Below are 15,586 nucleotides of genomic sequence, written 5' to 3'. Positions count from 1 at the left end.
TATTAAGGGCAGATAGTTGCCATCCCCCAGCCCTACTAAAGGGCATTGTAAAATCACAATGCATAAGAACAATGCGCAACAATTCGAATCCTGTAACGGGGGTCTCCCAATTGAAAGAGGTGGGTGAGAAGTTCCAGAACAGGGGCTACAAGATCCCGATAATCCATGAGGCTATGGAATCTGTTTCAAGGCTTACACAGACAGAATTAATTACACCTAAACCCAAGAGGGACGCTAGTGACAAGCTCATCATGTCCACTACTTTTACTCCAGTGACAAAAAATACTGGCCAAATTCTCCGACAACACTGGCCAATTATGGCTTCAGACCCTAAACTCACATTTACTCATAACCTACGACCTATGGTTGGGTTCAAGAGGGGAACTAATCTCAAAGATCTGCTGGTGAAAACGGACCCCAAACAGTGTTATTCAACTGGGATGAAAAGGAATATTAGGGGCTCTTATCGTTGTTTGGGCTGCACAACATGCAATGGCCTAGTGGGTACTAAAGTTTTCCATCACCCGCATACCAATCGAACATTCTCTATCCGGCACTCTATAACGTGTACCACCACTCACGTTATATATTTATTGTTTTGCCCATGTTCCTGTTTTTACATAGGGAAGACCTCTGGCACACTTCGTGAGCGTATGGCCAATCATCGCCACGCCATAAGGACAGCACTTAAAAATGGCGATTCCGAACAGCCAGTAGCGCGACATTGCGCTTACAAGGGACACTCAGTATCTTCCATCCGCTACATTCTAATCGACCACATACCCCCATTGGATCGGGGTGGCGACCGGAACAAGCAACTCCTGAGACGAGAGGCCCAGTGGATGTTCAGATTAGGCACAATACAACCTGGTGGCCTGAACACCATGCCGGACTTTAAGAGCATAATGTGATTAACAACTGGGGTGCTACATACTTGGGGTATGCCAGGTGGACATGGTGGCTCCGTTTTGGCACACATTTCATTTTCCCCTAGTTGTAGGGGCAAGTGTTGTGCGCCTAACGGCATCGTTTAGGGGGGACATCTGTCTCCACCTTCTCTGTGGAAGCCTGGTCCGCCAAGAGCCATTACCCACTTTCTTCACATGCACCACCAGTCCAAAAAACGGACACTTAAAAGTCACATCCACCTGGATAAGTTCCAGAGATGGATAGTATCTGTATGAGCCATATATGTCCATGATCCTTATCTTTATTACCTTTTCTCAAATATCCCTGTTTTTTTTGCAATTATACTTGGGGCTAGAATTCTCAAATAAGGTTAATAAAATCCGCCCCATTTGATAGTTGGTACAAATATTCACATTTTGGCCATTGCAAGCTATAACCCCTTAATGGCCAAGGCTTAATTCAAGTGAAAATTGTGCCCTTAAGACACAATAACAAAGTCCTATAACACTGCTATATATATTCATCCTTCTGAATATTGCTTTAATTTGATATTCATGATACACATGTTTAATGCCACTCTGTTGCAATATACTGGCGATACACTGCAAGCCATAGCAATCATATTTGCAACATTACATTTGTATCTTGCCATTCCAATTAATGGTACTGCCATAAGGTTCAATTTTTAATTTTTAGTTTTTTATTTTTAACTATCTTATTTTTAATCATTCTTTATACATACAATATGATTGTATAGAATTTGAGTGCACGCTATTTCTTTGACACTATGAAAGTTGTTGCTTCATTCAGCTGACATACTATTATAAATTTTGGCATCTTTTGGTACTCAGAATTGTATATGATTACCATAGTTACCGTTTCTATGCCGACCGGATGTAGCAACATTTGTTAACGTATTTCTATCACAAATTTTCTTGGCACTTATTATAAATGCAGCACATTTTTGCCACAATAAGTCCCACAAATTAGTATGTTACTTTAACACGTTTGAAATTGCAGAGTACACTACTTCATTATTATTTTCATGTTTGGTTCGTTGAATCCGTAAACCGGAAGTGAGGTAATACAACTTCCGGTTCCGGATAGCACTGTGGAACGCAATATGCGTTCCAAACGCGAAAAATTGGCGCACTTTTCCTTTGGAGAGACACTAAGGTTGATATGATGTAATTGATATGTAACACTATAAATGAGTTGAATTTTGTTTGTTTTGCATGCTGATGAAGGGGTTGTGAACCCCGAAAACGTTCCATTAAATTGGGTTTTTTTTAAAAGTCCTGAGAGTGCATTCTTTTGCTTTCTATTTCATGGTATATCATTGCACCCAGGCGAGCTGGCTACTGGTGGGCTGAACTGGAAATTGCTTACTAATATATATATATATATATATATATATATATATATATATATAGATATATATATATATATATATATATATATCTATATCTATCTTCCATGTGTGTCTGCACTCACAATGCAATAGGGACATCAACCAGGGTGCCAAGTCAGGTATATCAATAATCCATTATAGAAGAGGACTGCACTCACTGGATTTGGTATATAAAATAAAAAATTTTATTAAGGTGATGTTTCGGGGTACGCAGACCCCTTCCTCAGACCAGGCAACAGTGCAAATGAACAGTGTGCAATATAAAGCAACATAGCCCCTCCCATCAAACAATTAGAGAAATTGCGCCAAAACCCATGTAACCATGACAACAGGTGAATCACCTAATTAACATTATTCCTACCTTTACTAATGTGATAGTTAAAAACAGTATAATTGTGCAAACCATATAAGTGTATCTTAAAACTATTCTCAAACAATAAATGACATACATGAACCATAGGGAAAATAAATAAATATATATCCATCCAATACCCAAGCCAGAGAAGACACAGAATGGACAGGGAGGGAGAACAAAAGGAAGGCGGGCCTAAACTGAAGGCACAACCGTTTGAACCACATTTCTTCCAAGAGAGGCCTCAGCTGAGGCAAAAACATTGAACTTGTAACATTTAGAAAAAAAGTATGCAAAGAGGACTAAGTAGTCGCCTTACAGATTTGTTCCATGGATGCTTCGTTCTTAAAAGCCCAAGAAGAAGACACAGTACAGGTAGAGTGAGACGTAATTCTCTCAGGAGGCTGCTGACCAGCTTCCTCATAAGCCAAACTAATGACACTCACTGACTTTTTGACCCTTGCGCCTACCCTGATATACCACAAAGAAGATTGCCTAAAATCCTTGGTAGCCTGGAAATTTTTAATGCACGCACCACATCCAGGTTGTGTAGCAAATGTTTCCTCTGAGAAGGAAGATTAGGACAAAAAGAAGGAACTGTGATCTCCTGATTGTTATTGCGGTCAGAGACCACCTTGGGGAAAAATCCAAAATTTCATACGAAGAACAGCTTACCTGATAATTTCATTTCGATCTGTACGATTTGAGTCCACGGCTTCATTCATTACATGTGGAAAATACAGAACCTGGCCACCAGGAGGGGGCAAAGACACCCCAGCCAAAGGCTTGAATACCTCCCCCACTCTCCTCATCCCCCAGTCATTCTGCCGAGGGAACAAGGAACATTAGGAGAAATATCAGGGTATAAATGGTGCCAGAAAAAAAACAAAAGAAATTTAGGTCCGCCCAATGGAGAACTGGGCAGGAGCCATGGACTATCCTCGTACAGATGGAAATGAAATTATCAGGTAAGCATAATTTATGTTTTCCATCTTAATACGAGGAGAGTCCACAGCTTCATTCATTACTTGTGGGAAACAAATACCCAAGCTCTAAAGGACCCTGAATGAAAAGGGAGGGTAAAAAGAGTCGGACCCTAGTCTGAGGGCACCACAGCCAGCAAAACCTTTCTCCCAAAGCAAAAACGTCACATTTGTAAAACTTTGAAAAACATAATTTATTTAAGAACTTACCTGATAAATTCATTTTTTTCATATTGGCAAGAGTCCATGAGCTAGTGACGTATGGGATATATAATCCTACCAGAAAAGGCAAAGTTTCCCAAACCTCAAAATGCCTATAAATACACCCCTCACCACACCCACAATTCAGTTTAATGAATAGTCAAGTAGTGGGGTGATAAAGAAAGGAGTAAAAAGCATCAACAAACAAATTTGGTAATAATTGTGCTTTATACAAAAAATCATAACCACCATTAAAAGGGTGAGTCTCATGGACTCTTGCCAATATGAAAGAAATTAATTTATCAGGTAAGTTCTTACATAAATTATGTCTTCTTTCATGTAATTGGCAAGAGTCCATGAGCTAGTGACGTATGGGATAATAATACCCATGATGTGGAACTCCACAGAAGAGTCACTAGAGAGGGAGGGATAAAATAATAACAGCTATTTTCCGCTGAAAAATAAATCCACAACCAAAAATATACGTTTATTCTCATAATGAAAAGAAAAAACTCAAACGTAAGCAGAGGAATCAAACTGAAACAGATGCCTGAAAAACTTTTCTACCAAAAACTGCTTCAGAAGAAGCAAATACAGTACATCAAAACGGTAGAATTTAGTAAATGTATGCAAAGAAGACCAAGCTGCTGCTTTGCAAATCTGATCAACTGAAGCTTCATTCTTAAAAGCCTGACCCGACTCCAAATAAGCCTGATGAATCAAAAGCTTTAACCAAGATGCCAAGGAAATGGCAGAAGCCTTCTGACCTTTCCTAGAAACAGAAAAGATAACAAATAGACTAGAAGTCTTCCTGAAATCTTTAGTAGCTTCAACATAATATTTCAAAGCTCTTACCACATCCAAAGAATGTAAGGATGTCTCCAAAGAATTCCTAGGATTAGGACACAAAGAAGGGACAACAATTTCTCTATTAATATTGTTCAAATTCACAACCTTAGGTAGAAATTTAAATGAAGTCCGCAAATCTGCCTTATCCAGATGGAAAATCGGAAAAGGAGATTCACAAGAAAGAGCAGATAATTCAGAAACTCTTCTAGCAGAAGAGATGGCCAAAAGGAACAACACTTTCCAAGAAAGTAGCTTAATGTCCAAAGAATGCATAAGCTCAAATGGAGGAGCCTGTAAAGCCTTCAAAACCAAATTAAGACTCCAAGGAGGAGAGGAATCGGGCTTCAAAATGCTGAGAAGCGCATATCAACGTAGAAATCTTAGCACAAACTTACTTCACCACCTTCATAGGAGGCAAAGTTTGTAAAACTGAATTGTGGGTGTGGTGAGGGGTGTATTTATAGGCATTTTGAGGTTTTGGAAACTTTGCCCCTCCTGGTAGGATTGTATATCCCATACGTCACTAGCTCATGGACTCTTGCCAATTACATGAAAGAAAAGAATGTAAAGAGGACCAGGTAGCCGCCATACAAATCTGCTCCATAGAGCGCTCATTCTTGAAGGCCCAAGAAGAAGCCAAAGCTCTAGTTGAATGAGCCGTAATCTTCTGAGGAGGCTTATGTCCCGCTGTCTCATGAGCCAAGCGAATCATGCTCCTCAGCCAAAAAGATAGGGAAGTGGAAGAAGCCTACTGCCCTTTGCGCTTTTCCGAATAGACAACAAACAATGCTGAAGTCTGTCTGAAATCCTTCGTAGCCTGAAGATAAAATTTCAAAGCTCAAACCACATCCAAGTTATGAAGTAACCATTCCTTTGCAGAAGGGTAAGAACACAAGGAAGGAACTACAATCTCCTGATCAATGTTGCGATTAGACACAACCTTAGGGTGAAATCCCAACCGAGTGCGAAGGACAGCCTTAGCAGCATAAAAAAACAAGGTAAGGAGGCTCACATTGCATGGCTGCCAACTCAGAGACTCTGTGTGCCGAAGCAATAGCCAGTAGAAAAAGAACCTTCCAAGACAGTATCAATGTCAAGAGAATGCATAGGCTCAAACGGAGCCCTCTGCAAAACCCTAAGAACCAGATTTAAACTCCAAGGAGGAGCAGAATGTTTAAATACAGGCCTGATCCTGGATAGAGCCTGAACAAAAGACTGTATATCAGGAAGCTCAGCAAGCTTCTTGTGTAACAACACAGATAGAGCCGAAATCTGTCCCTTTAAGGAACTGGCGGAAAGTCCCTTCTCCAAACCGTCCTGGAGGAACGAAAGTATCCTGGATACTCTGACCTTATGCCAGGAATATCCACGAGTCTCACACCAGAGTAAGTAGGTCCTCCACACCTTATGATAGATGCGCCGGGTGACCGGCTTCCAGGCTTGAATGAGAGTATCAATCACACTCTCAGAAAACCCTCTTCTGGCTAAGACTAAGCGTTCAATCTCCACGCAGTCAGCCTCAGAGAATCTAGATTTCGATGCACAAAGGGGCCCTGTACCAGCAGATCCCTGCGACAGGGCAACCTCCATGGAGGAGACGATGACATCCCCACCAGATCTGCAAACCACATCCTCCACAGCCACGACGGATCCCAGCTAAGGGAGGGGTACTTACCACCTTAAGTTCGAGCAATGAGAGATCTAAAGTGGCCGGAGACATAATAGTGGCCGATCAATCCTGCAGACTGCATTGAAACAATTGTGGGAGCGCTCAACCAAGTGCGGAGTTACAGGCCTCAAAAAAATAAGCATGCGAATCGGTCTAACTGCCAAAAAAACCCAAGTAACAAAAGTACCAAAATACCTTAATAGAGATAAAGATAAAGACCTCCAAGCCACCAAAAGTCCCCACAGTTGCAGCCCAAGAACATTGGTATTGATATAACAATACCTAATCATCCAGGCTATTGGGCTAAACCTTGCTAATTGAAAGTATACTGCTCTAAACCCAAAATACCCTGAGATCAGGATATAATTTACTCCCCAGACCTCCTGAGGGAAAGGAAGCTGCCATCCGTTCACCTTTAAGCATCTGTTGTAAATATAAGAGTAAAGGCACTTTCAGGTCTGACAGCTTCATTTGAATTCTGACAGGGACCTGAGGAAGAAAGGAAAGCAGTGTAAGCTAACACTGCTTGCCAGTTGGGGGTGTTAGTACAGATTGCTGGAAGGCGGACAGAGAAGATCCCGGCGACATCCAGCAGCTAACAGCTACCAATACTCTAAGAGGTTTACATGGACACAGCATTAACCCCAGTCTTATCTTGTAGGTAAACTGCCCATTAAAGGACTTAATCCAACTTTTCTTCAAAGCACCATCTTTGCCACCTCCTAGTTATAGAGGCAAAAAATGACTGGGAGAGCATGGGAAGTGGGAGGCTTTGGCTCCTCCTGGTGGCCAGGTGTTGAATTCCCAATAGTAATGAATGGAACCGTGGACTCTCCATGCCATTGGAAAGAAAAAGCTACTGAACCGTTGTTCATTTCAGGTTGAGTGCTTCTCTCTCTTACTCTCTCTGTATTCTCAAAAGCTTGGCGATTGAACTTATCCATGCTGGTATTATATGTTAGGACACGATTTTGATTTATTTATTTATTTATTTGAGCAACGGAGGAATAAGACTATATACTCAGTAAATGGTACAATAATTATTTAAAGGACAAAAACTGAAATAGCACTACAGGGAACACAAGGAATCTCTTACCTCCATCTCCATCCGACCCATTCCCATAACATCATACTTGACCACAATAGGGATGGGATCAGTCCTGCCTGAAAGAGGAAGAGTAAAAAAGAAATTATCAGGATATGGTGCTAAATAAGGAGTAACGGTAGGTTTGGGTGGTTAGAAAAATCTTGCCTTGTAATGCAAAGACCAGAAAGCTACAGTGGATCAAAACACAAGTCATTCTCACAGCTTACACTTTTGTTAAGTCTTCAATAAAATCTGAAATCTTGACTTTCTGTGCTTTTTATGTTCCAGTTAAATGATACTTGTGTTATACTTAATTTAAAAATTTTTTTTTTATTAAAATATATTTTTTGGCAAGGATTAAACAGAAATGCAAAGCATACATATATATATATATATATATATATATATATATATATATATATAAATAAATAAAGTGTAACCACCAATTATTTGAATGGATGGATCAATATGCACATAGAAAAGAAAAAAGTAATCTATTTATTAAATAAAAAATGTTCCCCCGCTACACACACTCACACATAAGGAGGTAATTTAATTTTAACGAAGGAGAGATATAAAAAAGGAAATAAGTGACAGCTTTTATTTAGAGAATACTTCAAAGTATAAAAAAAAAAAACTATATTTAGATCTAGATCTAGATTGGCAAAAGTCATCCACAGATGCAAGAAATAACCTTACTTCTTGGTCACATAACCCAGAAATGCCATCTCATGACTTAGTAAGCTGTGAAAAAGACTGGATGCAAATAAAGAATTAAAATAACTAATCAAACAAGAAGCAGATTGGATTTTTTTTCCCTTTAAATATCTGAAATCTACTCAGAACCAGCCAAAGCGCAGGGGGAGGAGGAAAGGGATTCAAACTGGGAAGGAGCAGACAAGCATTTCACTATTGCAGCAGATTCACTTGACTGGTGCAGATTCCTTATTAAATTACATCACAACTGGAACATAGTGTTGGAATGTAAACCCAGGAAGGTCACGAACCATGGGGAAAAAACTTACCTGTATCGTTCATCACCTTGGGTAAAAAAGATCAAACGGTTAACAATGGGAATTTTTCCTGCTACATGTTATCTGTGTGAGATACACACCTGAATATAATACCATTGGGCTCAATCTAGTGTACAAACAACTAAAGCCCCAGACCTACTTAGAATATAATTAAACAAAAATTGAGTGAACATAAGCAATGTTGTACAACTTTTCTAGCGCTATTTTATAAAAAGCAGGAGGTCCTTTTTTTAATCCCACTAGTGTACTACAAAGTGACTATGTTTAACGATACTGCATGTTGCATTTTTTTTTCAGAGGGGTAGATATACATTCAGTTCTTTTGATTCATTTTTATAGCATCTGTGTAAACATTTGACCTCAATGATTGCAAAAAAACTAAACTTTATGCTTACCTGATAAATTAATTTCTTTCATAAGGTGGTGAAAGTCCACGAGCCATTACTACATGGATTCAACTCCTGGCCTCCTAGCCAACTTTATGAAAGAAATTAACATACAAAACTAAGTACTAAACAAATTGACAGGGCTTAGATACTACTCAACAATCTTTTGAAAATACTAGAGTAATTCATGTTCCTTGCCTCCTTTACTGTGGCCAGCCAGATGTTGATATAAGGTGAAATGTGAGACTCCCATTAGCATTGCCTTATACACAGACAAGTTATACTGCAGTCATAGCAAGGATATTGAATGGTGGGAGTGCTTTCTCCCTGACTCCTAGAATTGGTCACTCTTGTGATAGCAGAACCTAATACAAGTCATCAACCTATGTTCACATCTTGATTCATAAAAGCTGAAGAACTAAATAGAACTGGGGCTTTTTATTGATGCTACATTTTATATTAAGAAAAAAAAAGTGAGATTAAAACCCTACATTTTCAAAATCTATATTTTTCTTGATTGTGTGAAAGCCATCAAAAGGAGGAAGACGCTTTTGTGATGCTCTAGTCTAGCACATGTGAGCAGCCAGATTTGGTTGGCTTACTTAATAAATTGCATCCCTATTTGAACGGTTTATCAATACCCAATGGTATAATAAAACAGGCAGCCTCCACAGGTTGAGAGTGAAAAAGGACTGAAGGGTAGATCTGTTCTAAAATAGTCTCTAGTGCAATGACATTTTTAGAACATCTATAGCAGGCTTTCTAATGACCACTCTTAATCCCCAATTAATGTCTTACAGTATTTAAAAAAACAAAACAAAAAAAAAAAAAACACATAATAATGAGAGACCAATGTAGGTAAGACGTTTATAATCACACAAGATTTACTTTACTTATTGACCTTGTGTAAAGATACAATTATTTAAAATAATGTAATATAAATTTTGTTGTTTTTTTGTTTTTGCAAGCCTGCTTTCCAACACCTTCCGTCATTTTCCCCATATTAGGAGCCAAAGTCTGCTTCCTATAACCCAGTTACAGCAAATGCTAGTATTCAAATCGCTTGGCGCAAACAAAAAGAATCGTAATTAAACAGTGTTAGAGTTTGCTAATGATTTTTCCATCTTTAAATTTCAGAAGAGTGTGGCTATTGTTGAGGACCTTGTAAGGGGAGGGAGAGGAAAAGTCAGCATTGTGGAAAGGGTGCAGACTATGTTTATATTTAAAAACAAAATAAAATATCCCATCAACATATCCCTTTTAATGGTTGAGGATCAGACACATGTGCATGGAGAAAGAAAGGAAGAAAAGACGTTCCAAGCAATATATGAACGCTACGACAGAACAGATAGAAGGAAGCCTAATATTGGTGCACTGATGACAAAAAGTAGTCAGTCTGAACAGAAAATTTAAATTACCACGGCTAAGTTTACCATCACCACAAGTCCCGGGTTTTTACGCTGTAAAAAAGAAACACGGTTGGTTAGGTAAAGGTCATGAGGCGGAGGGTGGAAGGTGACTAGCAGGTGTAACAGTGCATCTCAAGAGGGAAGGGAAAAAGGAGATATGAGAATTGGTCTCTGACCAACATAGATAAGGAGGATGAGAGGGTATATACAGAATGGAAAGAAAGGACAGATTAGAAAAATTGTTGCATCACTGAAAATGGGAAATTATCAATAATATAAATTGGTAACATTCAAATATTTTCCAGTGAGGCCTGAAACACTGTACTGAATTGATTTAGTAACATAATTCATTGGCACTCTCATACACATTAGCTATTACAGAAAAGCTTTAAAGGGATACAAAGGTCAAAACTGAAATGTGCATGGGTGCATTTCAATGTGAAATAACAAATTATGCTTACCTGATCATTTTCTTTTCTTCAGATGGAAAGAGTCCACAGCCGCATTCATTACTTTTGGGAATTCAGAACCTGGCCACCAGGAGGAGGCAAAGACACCCCAGCCAAAGGCTTAAATACCTCCCCCACTTCCCTCATCCCCCAGTCATTCTGCTGAGGAACAAGGAACAGTAGAAGAAATATCAGAGTGAAAAGGTGCCAGAAGAATATAATAGACGCACCACGTAAAAAACACGAAAATTATCAAGTAAGCATAATTTATGTTTTTCTTCATAAATGGAAAGAGTCCACAGCTGCATTCATTACTTTTGGGAAAACAATACCCACGCTATAGAGGACACTGAATGCAAAACGGGTGGGTACAAGAGGCGGACCATTCTGAGGGCACCAGGCCTGCAAAACCCTACCTAAAAAAACCTGCTCCGTCCGAAGCCGAGAAAACTTGAAAAAAAGAAAAAGCTCCAAAGACACAGACCTGCAGATAGTCCATAAGCCTTGCTAGAGACCGCAGAAATAGACTTGACTGAGCCAACACGCCACCGTCGCCCAGCAGTCGGTCCCCAACCACACTTACTAGAGAAAAGGAATAAACTACCGAAACCTCCCAAAAAGGAGAAAAAGTGGAAGAAAAATCAAAGATTCCCGAAGACGCTTAAATAGGGTACAAGTTCCATATAAATAAGGAACCCCGAAAAAGCCAAACTAAGTTCACAGAAACCCGAACCGGTTTTGAGAAACAAGGCAGGCAGCGCCCAGACCCCGGATCTTACAGAAACCACAAGGTGATGACCGGGAATATAAAACGAGGAGAAAACTGCTCCTAAAAACAGTGCAACCGCACCCCAAGGACAACTGAAGACAAAGTCCTCAAGTTACAAGATAACTCAGAATATCGAAATATTCATAGATTGAATACGTGCAGCAACCCCTGATAAGCGAACACCTGAGTCAACACAACACGCCCCAATCATACCAGGATGACTCTAAAATAGAATACTTGCAAGCAAGTAAGAGCAGCTGAAAAGAGATATTAAACCCTAATCATCCAAAAGCCGCCAGTACTTCTCAACATCTCGAACATGGAGTATCACCGAACCTCAAAATGACCCGAGGACGTACAACAGATCTCAGATCATGCTCTACACCGAACCAGTCCAGGCGACAGTCCGATCTGAAAAACAGAAGAACGGAAAGGACCCCAAACACCAACCCCCAGGGAAGGATGTAATAGGGAGAACTCTGCCAACCCAACCGAAATCGGGAGCCCAAAGAGCTCCTTCAAATGGGTTCTCCCAAAGAGAACCCCATAGGAGATAAACATAGCAAAATGCAGTTGATTCCTATGAAGACCCAGCATAACTGACAGTCTCTACATGGAGATTGTAATCTCCACAGACGAAACAGAATATACAGGATAAAAACACCTGTACCAACCTCCTGCACACAGGACAGGACAACAACCCTTCAGAGAGAGGGAAAAAACCCTACTTAGAAGGACAAACAACCCCCCCCCTCTCCAAGGGAAAGGCACATTTAAGAACAGCGCACATGCTCACCAGACATGAGCCATAAACTGTTGAAAATAAAGCAGAGTGAAAATCAGCCAGACAACGCTAATGAACACAAACAGAACTCCCCCTGAATGGGAGCCAAAATTGTTCAAAAGGACCAGGCAAGCCATAAGTAGCATATCCGAAAGCGCCCAGGATTCAGGCCAAGCTGCTAACAGACTGAAGTTGGCCAGTCCGTAGGCCATAATCGATGGTCCCTGGAAAATTGTATCGTCCCAAACCAGCCACAGAATCAAAAGTTTCCGGACATCCAGAAAGATCCAAAACAAAAACTAAAAGGTCAGAGTCCCAGAATTGTTTAAAATAAACAACACCCCAGGGAACACAACTACACCATCCGCAGAAGCAGACCTCACAGGGGAATAACCAGACTACCCCGGAGAATGGGACAAGACTCACTCATAGATCCCAACCCAAAAGGAAGAGAACAACTCTTGCGGAAGTCCAAAACTCCAAAAAGGAGCTAAGGCACGACAGTGACGCGCCAAGACTCTAAAGACCAAAGGAGAACATTGAGGACAAGTCACCCGAAGAGTGAGTAGAACAAAGGCTAGTCTCCATATTGCCTCAGAGTACGTAACTAGAGGACCACACCCAAGGAAAAAGAATGCAGAGCATCCCAACCTCGATAGAAAAAAAACCCTAAGGGAAACTTGGGGAAGGAGACAACACAGCCCAACGTCCCTGAAAGGAAAAACAATCCCTAGAGTAGGAAAAGCCACATGGCCCTCCTTAAAGAGCGTATAATCATCAGATGACTATTTCTCCAACCACAAGGCTACCTTGCTACCCCCATAAGGCTGCCAAACCGCTAAGGAGAATGGACAAAGTTCAGAAAGCCAACCCGGAGGAAGACCCTCAAAAGGAACAGGTCCAGAAAAAGGACAATTCCAAGGAGCCCCTAAAAAAAGCAAGACCACCAGAAACCGGCAGCTAGGAGGCCCTGAGTCCTCCAAACTTCCAACCCACGAAGGAAAGGAAACACTCAAAATCCCCAAAAAATTACGGAACAGAGTGTGTCGTAGTGGAACTCCATAGAGTCCCAATCGATCAGCTAGAAAGGCTAACAAGGACTGAACTAATCCCCACTGCCTTGCGGACCCCGAGGTCCTCTCAAAATTCTTAGCTGAACTTGTTACAAACAAGGAATAACACCAATAATAATGTGAAACACTTGGCGCCCCAACCGGACCAGCCAGGCAGAACAGGCGCCACTTGTCTGAAACAGGTCCCAAGAACAGAAGGATCCGAACTCAATCAGGACCAACCTGAAACTAAGGGCCGATACTGTCAAGGCTACAGTCACCCCCTGAGATGGGGGATAAATAGCAGACAAACATAGGACTAACATGTCCTCACACAAAACAACTTCCGTAGAAGTAAACTGAGCAATCAAAAAAAAAAAATTGCGAGCATCGATTCCAGAAAACATTCCCGAAGGAAAAGCATAAATATGTGCTCAAAATAAAAAATCATCCTAACCGGATTAAAATAACAGATAAGGCAACCCCATAGGTTATCGCCCAAGAAGAACAGACACACCCGCAGGACAGGGATCCTGTTCTTCCAGCTCAGAACTGGAAAGGATACTCAATAAACAAGGCTATAAGAAGATTACTTCATCCTCCTATACCTAAGCCTGCGAGCCTTTCGAAGGTGAAGACTAAGAATCCCCATATCCATTAAGGACAGGATCCTCCAACAACGCCAAAATGTGCCGCAATAGGACACGAAGGCACGCCAGTCTATAACAGAAGGCACTGCATACCTTTGCCAGAGCAGAAGACGACCCCGGCCCCGAAGGTTGACCCCCTGAAGCCTCAGGGACAGTCGTTCCCCTGGAGAGCTGAGAAGGCCATTCCATGCCTAAGGAGCCCCGGCTAACTGAGCACGTAAAATATCGTAACCACACTTCTGGTAGTTGCAGATAGGCGCCAGAGCCATGATTATAGACATGCGAAAACATGCCATCAGCTCCAGAGGGAACAAGCCACCTTCCAGAGATGGATAAGCAAAAACTGGAATACTTGCATGCGTAGTAAGAGTTGGTGGTAGGGAACTCGCCACTTGGGGAACAGGACCCCCAGAGACTGATGACTCAGTGGCCCCTCGATTCCCCGATCCCGAGGAATTGAGCGCTCTAAAACAGCATTCGGAACATAACTGGAGGGCATGTATCACCCGTGCCAATTCGTATTCTTCACCAGAAACAGAATCTGACGAAGAGAGATCCGTCTCCACAATATCAGAATCCTCCAAAACAGGAATACTGAATACAAAATACAGACCAAATAAGAAAATGTAAACGGCACCTGACACCCACAATGGCTGGGGCACTCACCACCTCCTATGAACCAGACACCGGCGGACCAGAATTCTTCTGCCGCCACACGTTTGGGAATGCGGAAATGGAGAGCCAAAAACGTGACCATGCACGGTCACCAGGTACACTGTGCAGTCCAGAAAAAGCGCGCTCAACTGTAAAGGCTGCGTCACTTATAAAGGCTGTTATGTTCCATAAGCCATGAGCATAAGTAACACTACACATACGCAGGTTGAATCACATAAACATGATTAAAAAAAACCCTGTTCAATAAACCCCTTCAGGAAATATTAACCCTTGATTCTAAGATACGAAAGGAGCCTCACTGAGACCCTGATTATAGTTAATCCTGCAAGATGAGAGCCTCTCAGGAAAACATTGGTAGTACCATACAATTATAACAAAAGTAAAATGAAACGATCTTACCAGAATCTACGCCGTGAAACAGGAACACAGCCCTTCAAGTGTGACAGATAGTAGCCTCGCCTCTGCCATGGACTTGAGAAGAAAAAAGCAGGCAGCGAAACTCATCAACGCTGACTGCTTGTGGAGCTGTTAATATGAGTCGGGATGGGTTTGCAGAAAGACTCTCCCTGCATCTCCGGACTAACTTTCACCCATGCTCTCACTGAGAGGCTGACAGGATTACTTAAAAATCCAGTCCCATGCCGGAGAGTACTACCCTCCATAAGAGACTATCTAAACTTCTGACACTTCTCTGCCAACCTCCTAGGACGAAAGGCAAAGAATGACTGGAGGATGAGGGAAGTGGGAGAGGTATTTAAGTATTTGGCTGGGGTGTCTTTGCCTCCTCCTGGTGGCCAGATCTCTGAATTCGCAAAAGTAATGAATGCAGCTGTGGACTTTTTCCATTTATGAAGAAAAGAAGCATTTTTGCAATATACTTCCATTAGCAAAATTGATTCTAGTAAAAGTTATTACGG

The 15,586-nt window shown here is 41.2% G+C and overlaps 1 protein-coding gene across 1 annotated transcript in view; it reads right to left on the bottom strand.

Moving 5' to 3' along the window:
• Positions 1-15,586, bottom strand: part of GPATCH8 (G-patch domain containing 8) — a gene marked incomplete at its 5' end in the record, with an annotated part of 245,482 nt that overhangs the window by 113,096 nt on the left and 116,800 nt on the right. Inside the window, 1 exon segment of the mRNA XM_053699970.1 lies at positions 7,471-7,538. Within this exon segment, the coding sequence (XP_053555945.1) occupies positions 7,471-7,538 (68 nt within the window).

The sequence above is a fragment of the Bombina bombina genome, chromosome 1 (genome assembly GCF_027579735.1).
Source record: "Bombina bombina isolate aBomBom1 chromosome 1, aBomBom1.pri, whole genome shotgun sequence".
NCBI classification, from domain to species: Eukaryota; Metazoa; Chordata; class Amphibia; order Anura; family Bombinatoridae; genus Bombina; species Bombina bombina.
This window is presented reverse-complemented; position numbering and strand designations above follow the sequence as displayed.